This window comes from Sebastes fasciatus, chromosome 10 (assembly GCF_043250625.1).
Source record: "Sebastes fasciatus isolate fSebFas1 chromosome 10, fSebFas1.pri, whole genome shotgun sequence".
NCBI classification, from domain to species: Eukaryota; Metazoa; Chordata; class Actinopteri; order Perciformes; family Sebastidae; genus Sebastes; species Sebastes fasciatus.
The window spans coordinates 8,793,615-8,812,470 of NC_133804.1; the positions used below are offsets into that span (position 1 = coordinate 8,793,615).

An 18,856-nucleotide genomic window follows, 5' to 3' on the forward strand; every position below is an offset into this window, starting at 1 on the left:
TAGCAGTCTGGAGTCTTTTTGTTGATACATGTGTTTAGAAATAGAATAGAAAAATTATATTTCTATGTACATGAGCCAAAGAACATATATTGCTAAGTAGTGAAAGTCAAGTATACGTTCCATTGCAACACCAGCGCCCAGCAGCAGACCTACGCCTGCGCCATTTTGGACTGTAATCGAGTCGACTACCATAACGATGCCCTGGCCTACAAAGTGCTGTACAAAAGTAAAACAAAATCATTTCTATTCTATTGTCATAATTTTAATGACTCTACTGAAATGGCCTGTGTTGAACAATAAACATATTATAAATATTCATACTATCATAACTATTTACTTACTTATTTATTTATTAAACCTTTTTACCCAGCTGCTTCCCAGAGGAACATAACGTGAGCGATGGAGATATATGGAATTTAGAAAAATCCAGCACACAGATTTTGAGAGCAATCTCAAACTTTTTCATGTCAAGGATCCAAAATCGATGTTCAACAGACCACTGACCATGGATGTAGAAGAGGTTGTGTCCTGTGCTTTTGCCCTGCGTGTTAGTGAATAGCCTACAACTCCCTTAAATTCTGTTTATCTCATGCTACTATCGCTACTAGCTACTGGCCGATAGCCGGTTATTTGTGAACAGAGACGTTAATACATGCAGCCCATGGGTGTATTATAAGATAATTAAAGTGATGAATTACAGCTAATATATTCATTATTACAGCTGCATACAGCTAGCAGGAAGCTGGCAGAACCCGATATGTCATATGAACGTGCAGGGCGGTGCAGTCCCGTGGTTCTGATGCACTTTCATTATGCCGAATAAAATATCTCTGGATTCAGCTATTAGTGAATTTTACAACTTTTAGGACTTCATGATTTAAATGAGGGCTATTTAAGTGGTCGCACTGGGAAGTTGGTTTACCTCGAAAAAAAATTATCCTCTGATTTAGAGACGTCTCTTTATACATTCATGGCCACAGACTCATTGCGTTTATGGTCCAAAATGGCGGCAGCGCTACCGCAGCGCCATCTAGCGGCCATTGTCAAAAAAGTACCTGAGTTTTGTCTCTTTGCTTCTTTACTCTTTGCATGAGCTTCACGTTTTCAGAATTGTGTTCATAGCTCCATTTTTTTGTGTGTATAAAATAGCATTTTTTTTTCCACAAATGTCACCACAGACAGCGGTTCATAACACTGCAGATATATGAATATTGCAATACTTTCATCAGAGGAGCCACAGGCTCAATCACCATTGTGTTACCTCATTTGGCTACAGATAGTAACTTAGCAGACATTTATTTAAATGAAAATCTTCAAGATTATCACTTCAAGAGAAAAAAACACAGACAGCCGTGGGCATTATGTCCAGGCATCAATACTAGCCTGAACTCCTGGCATTTACAGATTAGATTAGGTTAAATTAACTCTATTGATTCAAATGGGGAATTTGGCATTTTCATCCTATAGCTGGGAACACACGGGCTAATGTTTACGGCTGGCTGGAGTTTAGCAACAAAGTTCAGATGAATCAGAATCAGAGCTATCTAAACAGAAAGCTCTAACATAGGCTGAAGGGAACATTGAGTAAGCAAGACACACCAAGCTTTCCCTTCCAACAGCTCGCCAGGGGGCATGTTTGTATGTACTGCTCTCCACTTTAACCTCCACACTCTGTTTTAGCCAGGGTGCCTTTCTGTATATGTGCCGTCCTCCACTTTAACCTACAGGCTCCATTTTGCAGTACAGCATTACTTTCCCCTTCGGGGAAGAGGAGATTATACGTCTCCATGGTCGGCACAAAAGAGCTTGCAAATACCACCTCAACTTTCAGGGATATTAACAATTTCTGCAGCCTGCCTGCCTGCCAGTACCACGCAGTGCACTGATTTGCAGCTGTTGTGCAGAATCGTGAGTGTGTGAGTGTGAGTCGGGGTCTACATATCTCTGAAGGGAACAAGCCGAGCAGACAGTCTACAGACAGCGGTCTTATTTACATCCTGTTATCCGCTGGCCCAAACAGACAGGCCGACAAAGGATGACAAAGCTGAGAAGCTACAGTAACTCTCTGGCTAGTCAGCTGCTACCTCGCTAGCCTGCTGTAGCCTCTTGAAATATGTTCGCATGTGGTACAATCGTGCAAAGAAGGCTGTACAATCCTGCCCATTTTGTACTCCTAAATTGCTATATCCGCAGCTCCTAATGTCTATATATGCACCCTCTCGAACAAAGTTTTCTGCTTGTCAGCACCATGAAAAAAAAATCCTGATTTATCCTTCAGCAATGACCGGAAGGTTTATCAGATGAGAGATAGAGAGAAAGGCAGGGGGAGAGAGAGTGAAGAGGGGAAGCAAGGGATAGAAATATATATGAGAGAAATGGAAATGAAGAAACAAAGAGTGTAGATCTGGAACAGGCACCAAAGGATCTAAGGACGGATTTCTAGCAAGAGACATCCAATTGTACAGGAAGCATCAAACAACAAAGCTCTTGATCGTGTGCGACTATACATGCCATCTGTTATCTATACTGTCAGGGGAAGTGTTTGTTACTGTATACATCTACAAAATGACCCCGAATGTATGGCAAGTTGGAACTGAAAGACTACAACCTCCAGTTTAGAAAATATGCATTTCACAAAGTGGAAGACAAAGACGTTGTCTCAGCTTTGGTTGCAAATACAGTTTGTACTTTAAAACACTGCACTGAGCTTACAGCTGTTGGTATACTGTGCCATTTAATGAGTATCAAAGTAGGGCAATGTTACCAGCAAAACTCATGATATGTATCCATTTTCCATCTCTACTACAGTAGCGTAAGATACTACAAGCCCCAAGTTGCCTCTATGTTGTAACCAGGGTTTAACCAACCCAATCTCATGGGAAGGCGTATAAATAGACCAACATTACAAGGACATACTGTGGGACATGAGAATGTATTTTAGCCTTTTAGTTAGGTTTAGGAAAAACTTCATGGTTGGGCTTAAAATAAGTATGTAAACTAAGTCAAATAAGTACGGAAACAACGTAACAGAAGAACTGAAAACACGTTACAAACGTCACCAACGCAACTTCAAAAGAACTCAACAACACTTTGGGACGCAAAGTCTTTTTGTTAGACCAATCCACCTTCCCTCCCATCTACCATAAGCAGTCTTTACTCACTTTTTATTCTACATCACTAGCTCTGAGTGTAGCGTATTTACACAGATGCATTTACATTGCAGTCAGTACAGACTACATGGCGTACAAATGACACGGCAAAAGCAAAAAGAGGCGCTCTTATTGCATGCGAAATGACTTACGAATTACTGTTTCATTCATACGCAATTTAGTGCCTCCGTGCTGGTTTAAAGCTGGGGAAGGCAGTTTATTTTTGGTGTTATTAGGCAAAAATTGCATAATAACCTTTCAGTATATTGTAATTCAAGTGGTATCCCAGGGTAGGCAGTTTTATGGAAAAAAGCAAAAAAATGCCAGAATTTGGAGATCCAGCCCTCATCCTGCAACTCTCCTCTCTCCTCTCTCTGTCCCAAGCCACTCCCACCAGATGAAGTGGGGCATGTGCACGTGCTTCATTCAGTAACCTGTACGAGTGCTAGTCATTCATTTTAAACATCGTCCCGATCATCATTGTGATCCTGATGCCGTTATATAGCGGCAATTCTATGAGAATTACCGTCCTGTTTTTCTTTGCAAACTTGTGGGCCTGTAAATCCCTTTGAGATGACATACTCTGATTCAAGGCTCTAGCGTCATGGCTGCACCGCAGTGAGGAGCTCAGGCAGGATAAACTATTAGAGAGATGGAGAGAAAATGATGCTTACCTCGAGCAACTGTCGTAGCTACTGTGGCCGTGAAGCTAGCTCACAGCGCTAGCCGCAGCCGAAAACAGAAGGCAAAACTAATAAACATTTTCTCTCCATCTCTGAAACGCTTTGCAGATATTGTCAGACTCTTTTTGATAAGTCCGTCTTGCTTTGGGTTGCTTTGCAGTGTAGGCAGCTGTTGTCAATGCTGGAAAAGCAACTTATCCTGCAGGCTTTCACTCTCTGAAAGGACGTGCACACACATCTGCATTTCTAGAGCAACCAATAGGAACGCTCTCTCTCTGAAATGACCTGTGATTGGCCAAAGTCTCCCGTCACGGGCTAGATTTTCTAAAGCCTGAAAACAGAGCCTTGAGGAGGTGCAGAAGTCTACTTTTCTCTCAGAACACTTGAATTACAATATGCTGAAAGGTTATTATGGAATTTTTTCCCAATGATGCCAAAAATATTCTGCCTAACCCCGCTTTAACTGTTATACCTCGTTGCCAACATGCACATTATTTTATTATATTTGCTGCAACTGTAACTTGTGACATGTTCATATAAACAAATTCTCAGTGATATGTTGCTATAACAGCAGTGATTCATCTGATATCCAGTTCATGGAAATGTTTTGCACTTGCTGTTCTAAACACCTACCAGTCTGGTAGCTCTTTCCTGGGAAAAATCCTCCCCCTCACAGGAAGTGATGCGTTTTATGTTAACCGTTTATTTCAAATACACAAAAGAAGGAGGACTAGATACTTAGCATGCAGTGAACCCTGTTAACCACTCCTAGGCTGCGTCAATGCAAAAATAGTTGTAGCATCACTGTTATTACATTTCAGATCCAGCTTGCTTTGAATGCAATCATTAGTTTGTCAAGCCGCTGGTCCTGTTTCCTCCCTACTGGGACAACACAAAACACGGTGACCGAAAGTCACAGAGAAAAAGAGGAAAAAAGGGAAGGAGATTTTTGGAAGACTAATGTTTATCACGCCTGAGCTGTACAGAAGCCAAGCACCAACAACACAGCAATTACAGAGTTTCTTGTCACAAAGTAAAAATTGAAAAACAAACGAAAAGAAAATGGACATTGTTAGGATGATGTGGATTCCGTAGCTTCTTCCATTAAAACGCGAATCAAACGACTCTCAAGTCTTGGAAGTCTGAGGTTGACACAGCATGTGAACGCACCACGGCACAATATCAAGTGTCAGCTACACAGACACAGAGAGACCTACCTAAGGTAGAGAGCAGGATAAGTATGATGCTTTGACATCAATATATTAGATAACATTGACGAAGAAGGAACTATACAATTACAGTACTGTAGTCAAGTTTACCAGAGGCAGACAACTTCAAAACAGATGAAGAATACATTAAATATGCAAGTATCAGTAGTAGTTCTGATCATGTCTTAGTAGTAAAAAATGCTGCGTGACATTGCAGTCATTTTTCAGTAAACACGATCAGATAGTTGAGGATTCAGCTTTACACAATCTCACCTCTGACAAGCACTTTTGCTATTTAGCTGGCTTCACTGTCAACTTTACAACTGTGTGCGAAGTAAAGATAAATCAATAGTTGATAATACAGGTTTTGGTGGTGAGAGGAAACCGGAGAACCCCAGAGAAAACCCATGCGTACACGTAAACTCCACAAAGGCCCTGACTAAACCGGGGATCAAACCTACGACCTTCTTGCCTCGGGTTGTCAGTGCTAACCGCTGCACCACTATAACTGCGCAGCCTCACTGATGGTTTAAAAATAAAAATCCAGGACAGTCCAAATCACTGTATATTATGTATTTCTCTTTTCCCCTGTCCTCTTTGCTTTCCGAGGTGCCCCTCAGCATGCAAAGCATTTCATGGTTACATGCCAACAGAGTGACCGACAACAGAGGCAGCAGCTAATAGCCTAAACTACGTCAGCGGGATGTCCTCTTTAACTTTTCACGCCTGTGAAGTTCCTCTGAGCAATACTGTGCTCTACAGAAACAATTTCTTTGCTACAGGGTCAGCAGAAGTAGAATCAACTGCCATGCTACACAAGTTACCTGCTAGCTTACCAAGCATAGACCAAAGACACAAAGGTCTGTCATACTTTAAAGGTGCTAAATGCAAGATCGTGAACATTTCTAATGAGTGCACGGCTCTCAACATGGTGACGGCTGAGCCGTCTAACGGTGCTAACAGTGAAGGCAATACTGCTGACAGAGCTACGAGGGTGGGTGCTACGCTACCGCAACGGTGCCGTTGGTTGGGGCGGCGTTATCAGCTGGAACCGCCGTACCCCAGTGGGGCACGCTCACATGCACGAACATGCACTAAAAGGCACGAGCAGTTGGCCCGGCTATGTCAACAAAGAGCATAACATCAATACATTTGCCCTACATACACTGTCACACACTATGCAGGTCGATGATAATAGTTTCCATTGGGTTCTACTAGCATATTGCTAACAGGTGGAATTAACGGCACCAGCTGTACTTTAATTTGAATCTCATCTAAAATAGTTTGGGCTTCATTGTTAATTAAATACATAACAATGGTAAAGAAATGTACAGGTGTTTATTTTGAATATTGAAAGAAAATCTGATTGTATAAATATCATTTGCAATCACACCCTAGTTTAACCGTTCATTCTTTTCTAATACCTTTGCATTTCCTCACATTTTTTTCATGACTTTCTGTTACCAGCTGTCACAAGCAAACACTCACTATAAACTAAAGTGATCCTCTTGGATTTGCAAAATACAACCAATTATAATGCATGCTGACATAATGTCCAAGTTAAGGTCTGTTTAAGCCGTCTGCTTTACACGAAAACCCTTCTCTTCTGAGACAATAGTTACAAACTGTAAATAACAAGCCTTAGACACAGTGCATAGTGCGTGGCTAGGTGGGCTGCAGGTGCATGTATGTGGGGAGGAGGGTACGACCAGGGAACAGAAGACAAGGTAGTGACCGGCGACACAGTATCTGACACCAGAGAGACAGAGACAGAGAGAGAGAGGGAGGGAGGAGAGACAGGGGAGCGACTACACAGTGATGACTGAGGGGACGGGGGCCGACTGAGACACCGACTTACTTGCAGGACAGCTGGTTAATACCATGTATGAAGTAACAGTCTCCTCCGTTGACGCAGTAGGCCTTCTCCGAGTCGTTGCAGCGCCTCACATGACTCACACCTGGAGACGGGGTGGTGGTGGTCACTAACAGTCAGACAGGGAACAGATGCAAAATGCCGTCACCTCTTTGTTAAAAATCACAAGGTGTTCAAATTGTATGGCAGCCACAGTACTAAATATCCTACCACACTGTGCCACATACCTTTCAGACCTCTTTAGTGAGTTTCAAAGAGCTTAGTGTGACAAATCTATCTACTTTTTGGGCAGGCATCAGTCACTTTGCTGTGCTTGCTGCAGCTCTACAGCTCACAGATGCTGGTTTTGTGAGTAGAAAGAGCCAGGTTCAGTCAGATACAACTGCTCCCCGATCCCCCAACCTTTCCTTTCGAACTTGAAACTTGTAAATGTTCGGGTATATTTACGAGTAATATAATCCATTATTCTGTTTTCCCTCATTTTTGTTTTGTAACTGTTTGGCTCTCACTATTTCCACAGCCTATAAAATAATCCGATACAAGAGCTGGATAATAATGATATACCGAGACTACACTGACTAGTCTAGACAGATGCTATATGATGGCACAGGCCACAGAACACAACACAGTTTCAGTTAACGAATTAAGTTTGTGATTACATGATCAGATTCCTGCATCTTTGATATTAAATAGATTTTATTCTAAATCTTTTATTCTTAAGAAAATCACTGTGGAAAGGTGACGTTGCTAAATGCTAACAGAATATTTGCTCCCGTATGTTTTGTAAAAACACAGGGTGATCAAAGTTTACTAGCCAGTACGACAGTGGACACACACTGATCTCAGGAAAAATACAGAAAACCCCATTATCACGTTTTAGGTTTTCAGAAAGAGATAAAAGAAACTCTCTATGAAAAAAATTTTTTAGGAAAGGAGGCTTGAAGAACAAAGAAGGAAATTTAGAGATAGATAGATAGATAGATAGATAGATAGATAGATAGATAGATAGATAGATAGATAGATAGATAGATAGATATTGCTCACAGATTTGCACGCTGATTATACTCGTGATGTTTTCTTGTCCTAGTGAGTTCTCAGCCACACAGGTGTAGTTGCCGGAGTCTTCCACACGGACACGACTGATCTGCACCTTTGAGTTTTTTCTTCAGTGAAGAGGAACGAGGGGCAGAGATAGAGGAGGGAAAGAGAGAGAGAGGGAGAGAGACAGAGAGAGAGAGAGAGACAGAGTGATACAGAGCAGACAGAGTTAAAAAGACAGTGTTAGTTACTGTTGTATCAAAAAAGCAGCAGACTCATCTTTGAGTGAATGAGGAATTAAATTCTAGTTTCCAGTCCAGACATGCAATAAACCACTGATCGTTAAATACAAATGTTCATAGTGATTGGCCAGCAAAGCAAATGGACAAACTGGAAACAGGTTTCACCTAATCTTTACAGGACTACAGGAAGTGATTACAAGAAATGGCTCTGTACTCCCTTAATGTCTGAACTGAAAACACAAACCACAGGACAGATTCTTTAAAGCAGGTGATAACTCAAATATCAGTTTAAACATTCAAGACATTCAATCAGAGCATAAAGTGAAACACAAACTTAATATTGCTATACAACAGTGAACAAGTGTTTGACTGCATTCTCTAAAGTAACACAGAGGAATATATCTCATTAGATGAGCATTTCAGTGGATCAAATGACTGATTGAAGCAGGTGAAAGAGTGATCTGTAATCATACCAGGTGAGTAATGTGTGTCTGTGTGACGTAACCAAAGCAACAAAAGCAGGACACTGCCTGATAATAGTGCTTTGGAAGATGTGTTGATCTGAACAGTGTCAAAGTCATCAACATATCACTGTGCACATAAAAGGATAAGTTTGGATTTTTCCAAGTCTATCTTACTCCAACTTATACTGTATGTATTAGTATTATTATAGTTGTGGGCCACTGTACTCATTCCTCCTCTCCATACTGGCAATCCCTTTCTCAAGACAATGTAACAAATGGGGGATAAAATCATAGGAGCAGGAATAGGGGGCACAATGAGACTTTTTGTCGCCCCATTTTTGGGTGTAGGTAATAAAGTGGTAATGTCTACGGTCAGAGAACGTTGGCGACAAAGTCTATATGGCGTCTAACATGGATCTTTATCTAATCATAATCAACTAACACCGATCTTTTCAACTGGTGGGCTGGCCTGCAGGGCGCATCGTCTGGTGTGCCGCGACCCACTCTAGGTTGGCTTGGAAAGGGTGAAAATGGCTCACGGATCCGACCGTGAGTTTCAAAGCACCCCTCATCAGGACCACGCTGCTTCCCAGGGCTGTGGAGCTCTGGAAGCACAGTGCACACAGTGCACACAGTGCACACAGTGCACACTCTCTCCTTACGGGGAGGAACCCTAACCCTAACCCTAACCCTAACCGTCAACTGGGACGGACTGTCCTCCTCATATCCATACAACCGTCATGATTAAACTTATTAGAGCACAAAGTTCTTCATAGATCTAGCCTCTTAATTTTGTTCTCAAAGTGCACCAGATTGATGCATTTAACTTTAAAATGTTCAAAATTTTCTTCTGGAGGAGCATGCCCTCCCAGAGGGTCCGAGGTCCACCCACCACAGTCTAAAAAATTCCAGTGGGAAACACTGTATTACGTCATCCAAAGCCTAACTTCAAAACTCATTCCGGACTGAATAGATAGTCCATGCACAGTACAAAAATGCATTAGCTAAAGCTACACAAGGCTTCAGTAGACTGAGTTAGCCAAACTCTAGTTTGACTCACCAGATGCAGACTTTGGGTATAAGCGTGCCAATCATTGGCCACCTATTACAGCCGGCAGTCTCCTCCCCTTCTGCTACTGTATGTCCGCTATCTATTTTGCAAGGGCACTGCCACTGCATCCTGTGCTTAGCACCACCCAAGACGATTGTGATTGGCTTAAAGAATTACAAACAAGCCAGAGCGTTTTTCCCCCCATACCAAAATGATAATGTGTGGAGCCAGACCTTTACTTAGTGGTGACAGAGCGCTGTGTCTATGCGAGACTTGTCAAACAGAGTCTGAAACAAAATCTTCGTCCTGAAGCTACAGTCACGTGTAGCTGTAGAGAATGAGACGGTGACTTGAGCTGCAGTGAGCAACACAAGGCATTATGGTATTTTAGGACTGGAAGCTACTTTAGAGACTACAAGAGCGATCCCACATCATGGTGACCACCACCCAGAATGCAATGTGCCATGACGTTGTTGCCCATTCTGTATGAATGTTTAGACCCGGCAACAAACCTACATGCGACTACCAGGACGTATCCCTCCGCCATGGCTTGGCTTTGGCCGAACATCACAATGCATTTCTACACAGAACGAGCACTTAGTGGATTTCACTCATCTCTTACAGTGTGGCCGTTCCAGGAAGGTATCGCTTTACAGCCAGTGCGGAGTAGAAGAATGATTACACCGACCAATGACTTTCTCAATGTAATTATGGGCATGTGGTGTTGTAGTAACATGGCCTTGAAAAAATAAGAACCTATACTTCCGTGCCCTTTTACTGTTTCTGTGTCGATGAATGAAATGAAACAGAAAAGGAAGTCAGTAAAACCAATTTTCTGGACACAGTTTGGGTGCAGTGTGAAGTTGCCCAGGGTCACCATGGCAGAGCTGCATGCCAGTATGTACAGCATGTGTTTGAGGAAGCAGTCATCTGTCTGGATTTTTGGTATGTCCAAACTTCTTGGTGTGAATATTGTCTGTGGAGGGTGAATAATATCTGACAGACTCACTTGTTGGTCTTTATTTTGAGGTCTCTGCCTTTCTGAAGCTCATGTCCATCTTTGTACCAGCGGAAGGAAGGGCTGGGATTCCCCGATGCCTCGCACTTCAAGTACAGCTTGTCCCCTTCCACCAGAGACTGGCCTCGCATCAGCCGGAGCTTAGGAGCAGAGGCTGGACAGACAGAGAGAGAGGGAGAGAGAGAGAGAGAGACAGTGAGGCAGACAGAGAGAGAGGAAGGGAGCGGAGAGAGAAAATCAAAGCTTGCATTATTGAAATTAACTACAGACATTCAATTAATCTATCCGTTTAATTGTGTGAGTGTGGGTGTATGTGTGTGTGTCTGTGACTCTGTGTGTGTGTCTTAGAGTGTGGCTGATGAAAATCTGTTAGTGAGGGTTCAGATGTCGGGGTCGAAACCTAAGGCGACAGGTTAGAGTTCACATGAGAGATGGCTAAAGAATGGAGGGAAATCAATGATACAACACACACACACACACACACACAGACACACACACACACACACACACACACAGACACAGGAAAAGCACTCGGGTACAGTCTGAATTCTGAAAAGCAAAGACAAAGTGAAAGCTTATAGAGAAACAAAATCGTCCTTCAGAAACTCTCTGCAGTAGATTTTCACTATTGAGCAATGTGGGTGTGTTTACGTACGTGTGTGTGTGTGCGTGCATGTGCTTCATCAGTCTCCGGAGAGTTTCTCTCTCTCTCTCTTCTCTCCTTAAAAACTACAACAGACTGCATCACTGACACCAGCGCAGGCAGCACAAGCACACAGAAGCTAAAGCAAAGAGACAACTCAGCACCATCTAGTACCATTTATACTCTCTCACACGCACACACACACGCACACAGCCAATGAAGTACCCAGTGTATTTTACACACATGTGTGCACAAACGTGGGCCTAACACACACCCGTGGGTCTGCACACACACAGACACACAAGCTTGATCAACTGTGAGGCAACTGTTGTATAGATTCAGAGCTCCTCACAGCACTGCTGCATCCTTCCATTTACTCCTCATGTACGTACGGTAGATACTGTATGTGGATGTTGAGCCTCAACAAGACACTGTAGGTCTACATGTCCGTCTATGTCTCGTATATCTTGTACATTTTACACTACATACAGAATATTGCCTGCCGCATATATCCAATTTTAGTGGGAGGACTTCACGGTGCTCCATGTCTTCTTCTCATGCAGAACACAAGACATAGTTTAGGATTTCAGAGCAAGAAGTGATTATGATGAATTGTCTGTGATGAGGTGGTAAATTCATCCCAGATTGTTGGGTTTTGGCAAAGTTCCTATATGTGGCTATATTATCGCATTTCAGCCTGTTCTTATACACCCGTTGTATCTATACCTACAAAAAGTAATGCACTGCAATTCACATATATCCCACAAAATGAATTTGTATGTAATCCACATAATCGTGAACCAGGAAGTATAAAGAGCAACAAATGCCACATAGGAAGAAGGTCGGGGTGGATGTGTGGGTCAAAAAAGGCTTTCGCCCGGTGTTTAAACCGTGTGAAACCATAATTCAACGTTGATTTACTTGTCACGTAAATTACGTACTTAAGTAATGCTTTTTTTCCTAAACCTAACCAAGTTGTTTCCTGTGAAGACGGAAGTTTATTTTGAAAAGATTGTTTGCATATAACGAGCGGAAATTGACACGTGTTGGTGGACATTCGTAGGAAAACACACAAAAATGAGGAATAACTTTTCACCATTGTGTGAGGATATGTTGGGCATTTTGCTTTTGTTGGATAGTCATAGAGAGCGGAGAGAGTGACAGGAAACATTTAGTTGAGAGACATGGGGATGACTTGATACAAAGGTTCCTGGACACACATGTCAGACACATCTTAGTCCGCAGGGTCACTAACCTTGGTCTAGACTGGTGATGTGCAAGTCATGAGTGAATCATTCGAAATGAACGACTCTTATTACTGACTCTGGAGTCACAAGTCCCCATCTCTACTAACTCGGTCACTGACTAGCCTCTCCTACCTGCTACTAGATAGTTCGAACTGCAAAGATGTGGCAAGACCTTGTGTCACTCACATTATTGTTCAACACTTATATTAACTGTATTTGTGGGAATGTATCACATGTAAGTTAATTACTGTATTAACCTAGCCCTATGAGAAAAGCACCACTTTGGCACTCTCCCAGTCCGGAACCTACCCCCTAGTGAAGTGAAAACTAAATAGCAATACAGTCCGTTTACCAGGTTACACAACGCCCCGGCTTCAGTTAGAGGCAAGGTTGCTGACATTCTATAATTTTCTTACTGTCAACAAATTCCATGGAAAGACCAACAAGTGTTGTACCCAAAGTCTGATATGTCCGATATTAACCCGCCACTAGAAATAGTCCCCAACAAATTAACTTTTTACTCCAGTCAGAAGGTATTGAGAGACGGACTGACGCATTGCTGGTTCTGTTCTTTCCATGGGATTTGAACACAGTAAGAAAAAATTACATTAATAGCAGCCTTATCCTTAAATTACACAAGTGGAAGTCAATGGGGGAAAAAAAAACACAAACTCAGAATGGAGGTGAAAAAGAGAACCTCTATGAAGTACCATCCAAATAGCTTGCAGTTATGTAAGTAGGATTTAAGTAGGATTTTTAGACTCACAACAGAACAAGCAGCACATCTTTAAATCCAGTTCTCACATTTTGTGAGATTTAGTCTTGTCACAGCCTCGACACACACTCTTGATGTATAATTCCACGTCACACCAAAGTAAATCATCTCAACATCACCAGATTCTCTCTCTGTCTCTGTCTCTGTCTCTCTCTCTCTCTCTCTCTCTCTCTGTCTCCGTGGCTCCTGGCTTGCAATGAGTTATGCTGAAGAATAGCACTGAGTGTCACTGTCATCATATATAGATTTTTTTAATAATTTGCCTGCTATTTTTGGTATTTTCAAGATACCGCTACTTTCTTTTCTTAGGACTAGATCCACTGTTGAATCTTGACTCGACTCAACAAGACTTGGTCTTGGCTTGTGCTGCTGACTGATGAAACCAAACAAAGAAAATCGTGAGAGCCGAGCTGCAGCAGGCTGCTGTTTACTGTGACAAAACTCTGATAAACCCTCTGAACTACCTGCCTAGCACCAAACAGCAGATATAAAGTCAGCGACTAGCTGGTGAACATAGTAGAACATTAAGCTAAAGAGCCAGGCATTTTTCTCAGGGGTTGATGGACTCACTTGATTTATCACACGGCTTTGTTGAATACTCGATTCTGATTGGTCAATCACGGCGTTCTACGGTCTGTTATTTCTTTATAGCAGACCGTTGCTATGTATAACAGACCGTTGCTATGGGTTCTGATGGCAGACAGTTTTGGTGTCAAATTAGTGATTTCTTAAGTCAGTAGCTGTGTAATAAGCAGGATAATGTACAGCTAGTGGGTCATTGGTGTAAAATAAACCCCTTCAGGGCGACGGGGTTTATTTCGCAACAATGACCGGCTCACTGTACATTATCCCTTACTAATTACCTCATTAAACATTATAAACATGAGTTTATGGTCTCAATCGTTTCAAGTCTTCTTCAATACAGCATAATGTTCATTTAGTAAATTATAATCCAATGTGGAGTCAAACAGACCATGAAGCAGGGGATGCTTTAAGGCGTATTCAAACAATATTATGTCTCCCACTCTCTATGACAATGTCATCACGTCACAAGAAGTACTTCTTTTTGAGTATAACCCAACCCTTATACTCCTGTTATCTGCCACCCCAGGTGAATGCTAGAGGAGACACACTTACGAATCCACATACTTTATGCTTCTTTAAATCAATATGATAGGTCAGGCTGAGCCTTTTCTAGGCCATACTTCAGGAGGACAGTGCTAGCTGGATATCATTACAGGAACCACTCTGTGTGTAACACATTTAAAACAAGGATGAGTTACCAGGAACCTTTATTACTTTGGCAAAAACGCATAATGTCAGAACTCGCCAGTTAACTCTCTTTACTCTTGTCATGACAAACAGTTTTTCATAAGAACATGAGCAGCCTCCTTGCTGTTTTCATCCAGCATTTTGCTGTGGATATTTTAACAGGGGACAATGAGGAAATCATGGGAACCGTAATCTAATAACAATGTACCATATGTGGAAAAGAGATGAGATTTCATTGTGGGAGGGGCGACTTTAGGCCAATTCCAGCAGTACAGATTTGACATTTAGACTCACGATGACAAAATACCTCTGAGTAATAATCTTTGTTTGTATTGCACTTTTCAAAAGCAAGTTACAAAGTGCTTCACAGTCAGTAAATACATTAGAAATAATCAACAGTAAATTAATTAGAAATGCCAGCAAAACAAAAGAAAGAAAAACTAGCAAGGGGACACAAATAACACAGTAGAGTCAAATACATGCAAGAAGCATCCTGTAATGATACTGACTTAGCTATCCTCTCAGAAAACAACTATCATTTAAATAGGACCTATTATGCTTTTGTGCTTTTCCCCTTTCCTTTAGTGTGTTACTAGTTTTTTGTGCATGTAAAAGGTCTGCAAAGTTACAAAGCCCAAAGTCCACGCCAAAGGGAGTTACTCTCCTCCACAGAAACACTGCTCCTGAAAGGCCTGAAACGCCTTTTTTTCCATGACATGGTGATGTCACCATGTAACATTTGCATAATAACTGCCTAGCGGCTAATTTGGCACGCCCTCAAACATGGCTAGTTAGAGCGGAGCTGGTGCCGAGCACAAAGAGTTTGGTTTGGTTGACCAATCACAACAGAGTGGGCCAGCTGACAAATCAGAGCAAACTGGGCTTTTCGGGGGGCAGGAGCTCAAACAGAGCGTTTCAGACAGAGGGTGAAAAGAGGTGCTGCAGAACAGCTGGTATGAGAAAAATAAAGCGTTTTTTTTAACATTAAAGCATGTAAAAATGGTCTAGTAGAGACTCCAAATAAAAGTATGAACCTGAAAATAAGCATAACAGGTCCTCTTTAAGTATGAATAAGTCCAGGTGTAGCACTACAAAGTTACTCTACACAAACTACAGTTAACATATTTGTATCATTTCACTGTGGCACGGCAGCACCAGAAACACGAAGCACAACCGATGATACAGTAAAAACCAGACAGAAATGATAGTTGTGACTTCTCCGAAAACCAGTGAGTTCATTTAAAATATGTGTGGGAGAAAGGAATGAGGTGTTAAAATGAAATTTAGGTCTCCACAGATTGGAATATTTTTTTCTGAGGCTTGGCAAAACACACACACGAGTAGGAGGTTAAGACACATTGCAGGAGGAGAAGGAGAAGGACAGCCAGTTTGTCCATACATTCAGCGTTAAATAACAGCCTATCCTTCTGTCAATCTATTAATCAATCCCTCCAAACTACCTCAAGTGGTCAATTCAATCACATTTGCAGGAGCCGCACACAGCTTCTCTTTCCCAGTGTGTGGCCGGAGCTCTGCTGGATGACCACTTTAAAGGAATAACATCCTCAGATTGTCTTTAAACATATATAACATTAGTCTGTGTTCATCAGCACAGTCTGCGATAAAGTGTTGAAATGTATTTTAACACTCTTATGGCAGAATTTCTACAGTTCCTTTTTTGACAATTCCCAAACAAATCCCCAAACTTTTTGGACTATGCTGCTGATTTTTACGTGGAAGTGAAGAGAGTGATAGTGATAACATAACAGCAGGAGACTCACACATTATCCATTTAGGAGAAACTAGTGCAGTGCCCGTTCGAACCGCGTGCCCGTGCGGAAAAGGCCTATTGCTTGGACCCCAGAAGTGCAGCTTGCACCCGCCAAGTGTGAAGTTGATAGGATGAATGGCCCTCAAGATATTCGAAGGGCAGTTATATATACATACGCAGACAGAGATTGCTTCCTTTATAGTTAGATGATGCTGCTACAGCGCCACCTATTGGCAAAATGGCACCAATATTGGCATGGTCATTCAGACATCATACCTACACACTCCACCAAATGTGGTCACAATAGCACAAAGCATTCAGGAGATATGACATTGTTTGCGATATAAGCCCTGCCCACAGCGTTTTAAGCTAAAACTGTATGGTACATCAAAAATTCTAAAAAAGTAACTATTTCCCGCTTGGTCCAAATGTTCTGTACCAAATTTGGTGACGATTGCTCAAAAAGTGTAGGAGGAGTAGCAAAACATCTGATTGGGACACAAATCATGTCGGAAAATCAATCTAGACGCAAACGGGCGTGGATAGATTCGTCTGGATACACAAAAACCAGGAAAATATTGGTTATGGTTATGATTAAAAAGTTGCCAAAATGTAAAGTTCACTGTCATACTGCTCTGGCCAAATTGCACCACATTCAAAACTGCACTCCATCGTGTCCTGAGCAATAGACCAGCCAAGTGTGAAGTCTATCGGATGAGCGGTTCTCGAGATATGCGAAGGACATACAGAAAGACAGACAGACAGAGATTCCTAGCTTTATAGTTAGATGGGTTAAGGTTGTGTCCTTATGATATATTTCAATACAGTCTCACGGCAGTTCGTGAAATAGTCACAAAATTGTATTCTATTTGATTCATGTACATGGACACAAATATCCCTTTTTTTCGTGACGCTCAGCACGACTTTCAACAACCTATTTTCCGTAGTTTTTCCTACAAATGTCTAGCAACACATCCAGCAACACATCCGGCAACTTTGACTTTTGTTTTCACAACGGCATTCGCCGCTCTCCATACTTTCTGGTTCACAATTACGTGGATTACATACGTATTGATTGCGTGCTGACCTTCAGAGAAACAAATTCGAAATTTGTGTCTATGTACACAAATCAATACATCAAATTTCGTGAATATTTCACGAACTGCTGTGCGAATGGGCATTATACTTCTTCTTGTATGATTGTCCAGTGTCGACATGACATGAGGCACAAGACATGACGTGCTTACTTTTTCTATATTTAACCAAAACCACAATCTTTCTCTCACCTTAAACAACCTTTTTTTAGAGGCCTAAACCTATAACTTCACGAGTCTCAGGATGACCCCGAATACCTCCTTATGACCTCTGTGTGGTACAAGATCATCGACACTTCCTTGATTGGAAAAAACGTTGCCAGTGAACATAATCCAGACAGCAATTAGGTTTCCTAATGAAAGGTAACTGGCAAGGTAAATGAGTATGAATGTTATTTCTAGGAGAAAGGGTCAGAACAGGAGAGCCACAGATTTTACAGTTGAGAGAAAGCAAGAGAAAACTATTAAGTTTGTCTTTCTTTATGATATATTTCATCCTTGTTTAATGGAAGTCCAACATGGTGAGTGTAGAGATAAAAACTGATATTTGCTTTTAGGTAGTAAAGAAAAAGGTAACGGCTGCTCACTACTCCATGCCACAGTATTTTTATTGACTACGTTTCGATCTTGCTTGGATCTTCGTCAGGTCAAAGTGTTTGAAAAGGTGGAAACCACACCCATATTTGTACATACAGTACACCAATAGGCAAACACACTCTATGATGGCAGGTGTGGTTCATCCAAAACACCAGTGTGATGAAAACATCCACAAATAATTCACAATTTGATAAAGCACATAAAAACAGTAATACAAAAAGCCATACTTCTAAATATCATACTTCTAAATATCATACTTCTAAATATCAAACATATGCTATTTTATTCCATATTCATCATCTCATATCAGAAAATCCATCACATATGTTAAAAAATATTACATTATATTGAGGTGGAGGTAAAAGATAGGTAAGAAGAAATATTTAATACTTGTACAATAAATTGGGTTTAATATGTTTTTAGGTAGCACATGTATTTCCTGCTATTAAACTCTATTGTACTACCAGGAGAACCTGCACACAGGCATCACAGCTCCCTTTAATTCTATTAGTGACATTATGACCAACAGGTCTTCCTCGGGCAAATACCAACAGGAAGGAAATGAGAGATATAGCAAAATGACCACTGACATCACAGTCATCTAATCAAATTAAACCCTGTTTACCTGCCGTAAATACCCTGACATGTTACATGTGTCTTATATTTAACCATGAAGCTTATTAGATCAACCAAAATGGGTTTTCGTGGGGATTTGTCCTTTAATAACTAAT

At 41.5% G+C, this 18,856-nt stretch overlaps 1 protein-coding gene across 3 annotated transcripts in view; it reads right to left on the reverse strand.

Moving 5' to 3' along the window:
• Positions 1–18,856, reverse strand: part of nrg2b (neuregulin 2b) — a 73,965-nt gene that overhangs the window by 27,311 nt on the left and 27,798 nt on the right. For all 3 annotated transcript variants that reach the window (XM_074647930.1, XM_074647929.1, XM_074647931.1), the window contains exons 2-4: positions 10,718–10,880; positions 7,958–8,076; positions 6,899–7,022 (exon numbers count right to left, since the gene is read on the reverse strand). In XM_074647930.1, coding sequence (XP_074504031.1) covers positions 6,899–7,022; positions 7,958–8,076; positions 10,718–10,880 — 406 coding nt within the window. The remainder of the gene's footprint in view (positions 1–6,898; positions 7,023–7,957; positions 8,077–10,717; positions 10,881–18,856) is intronic.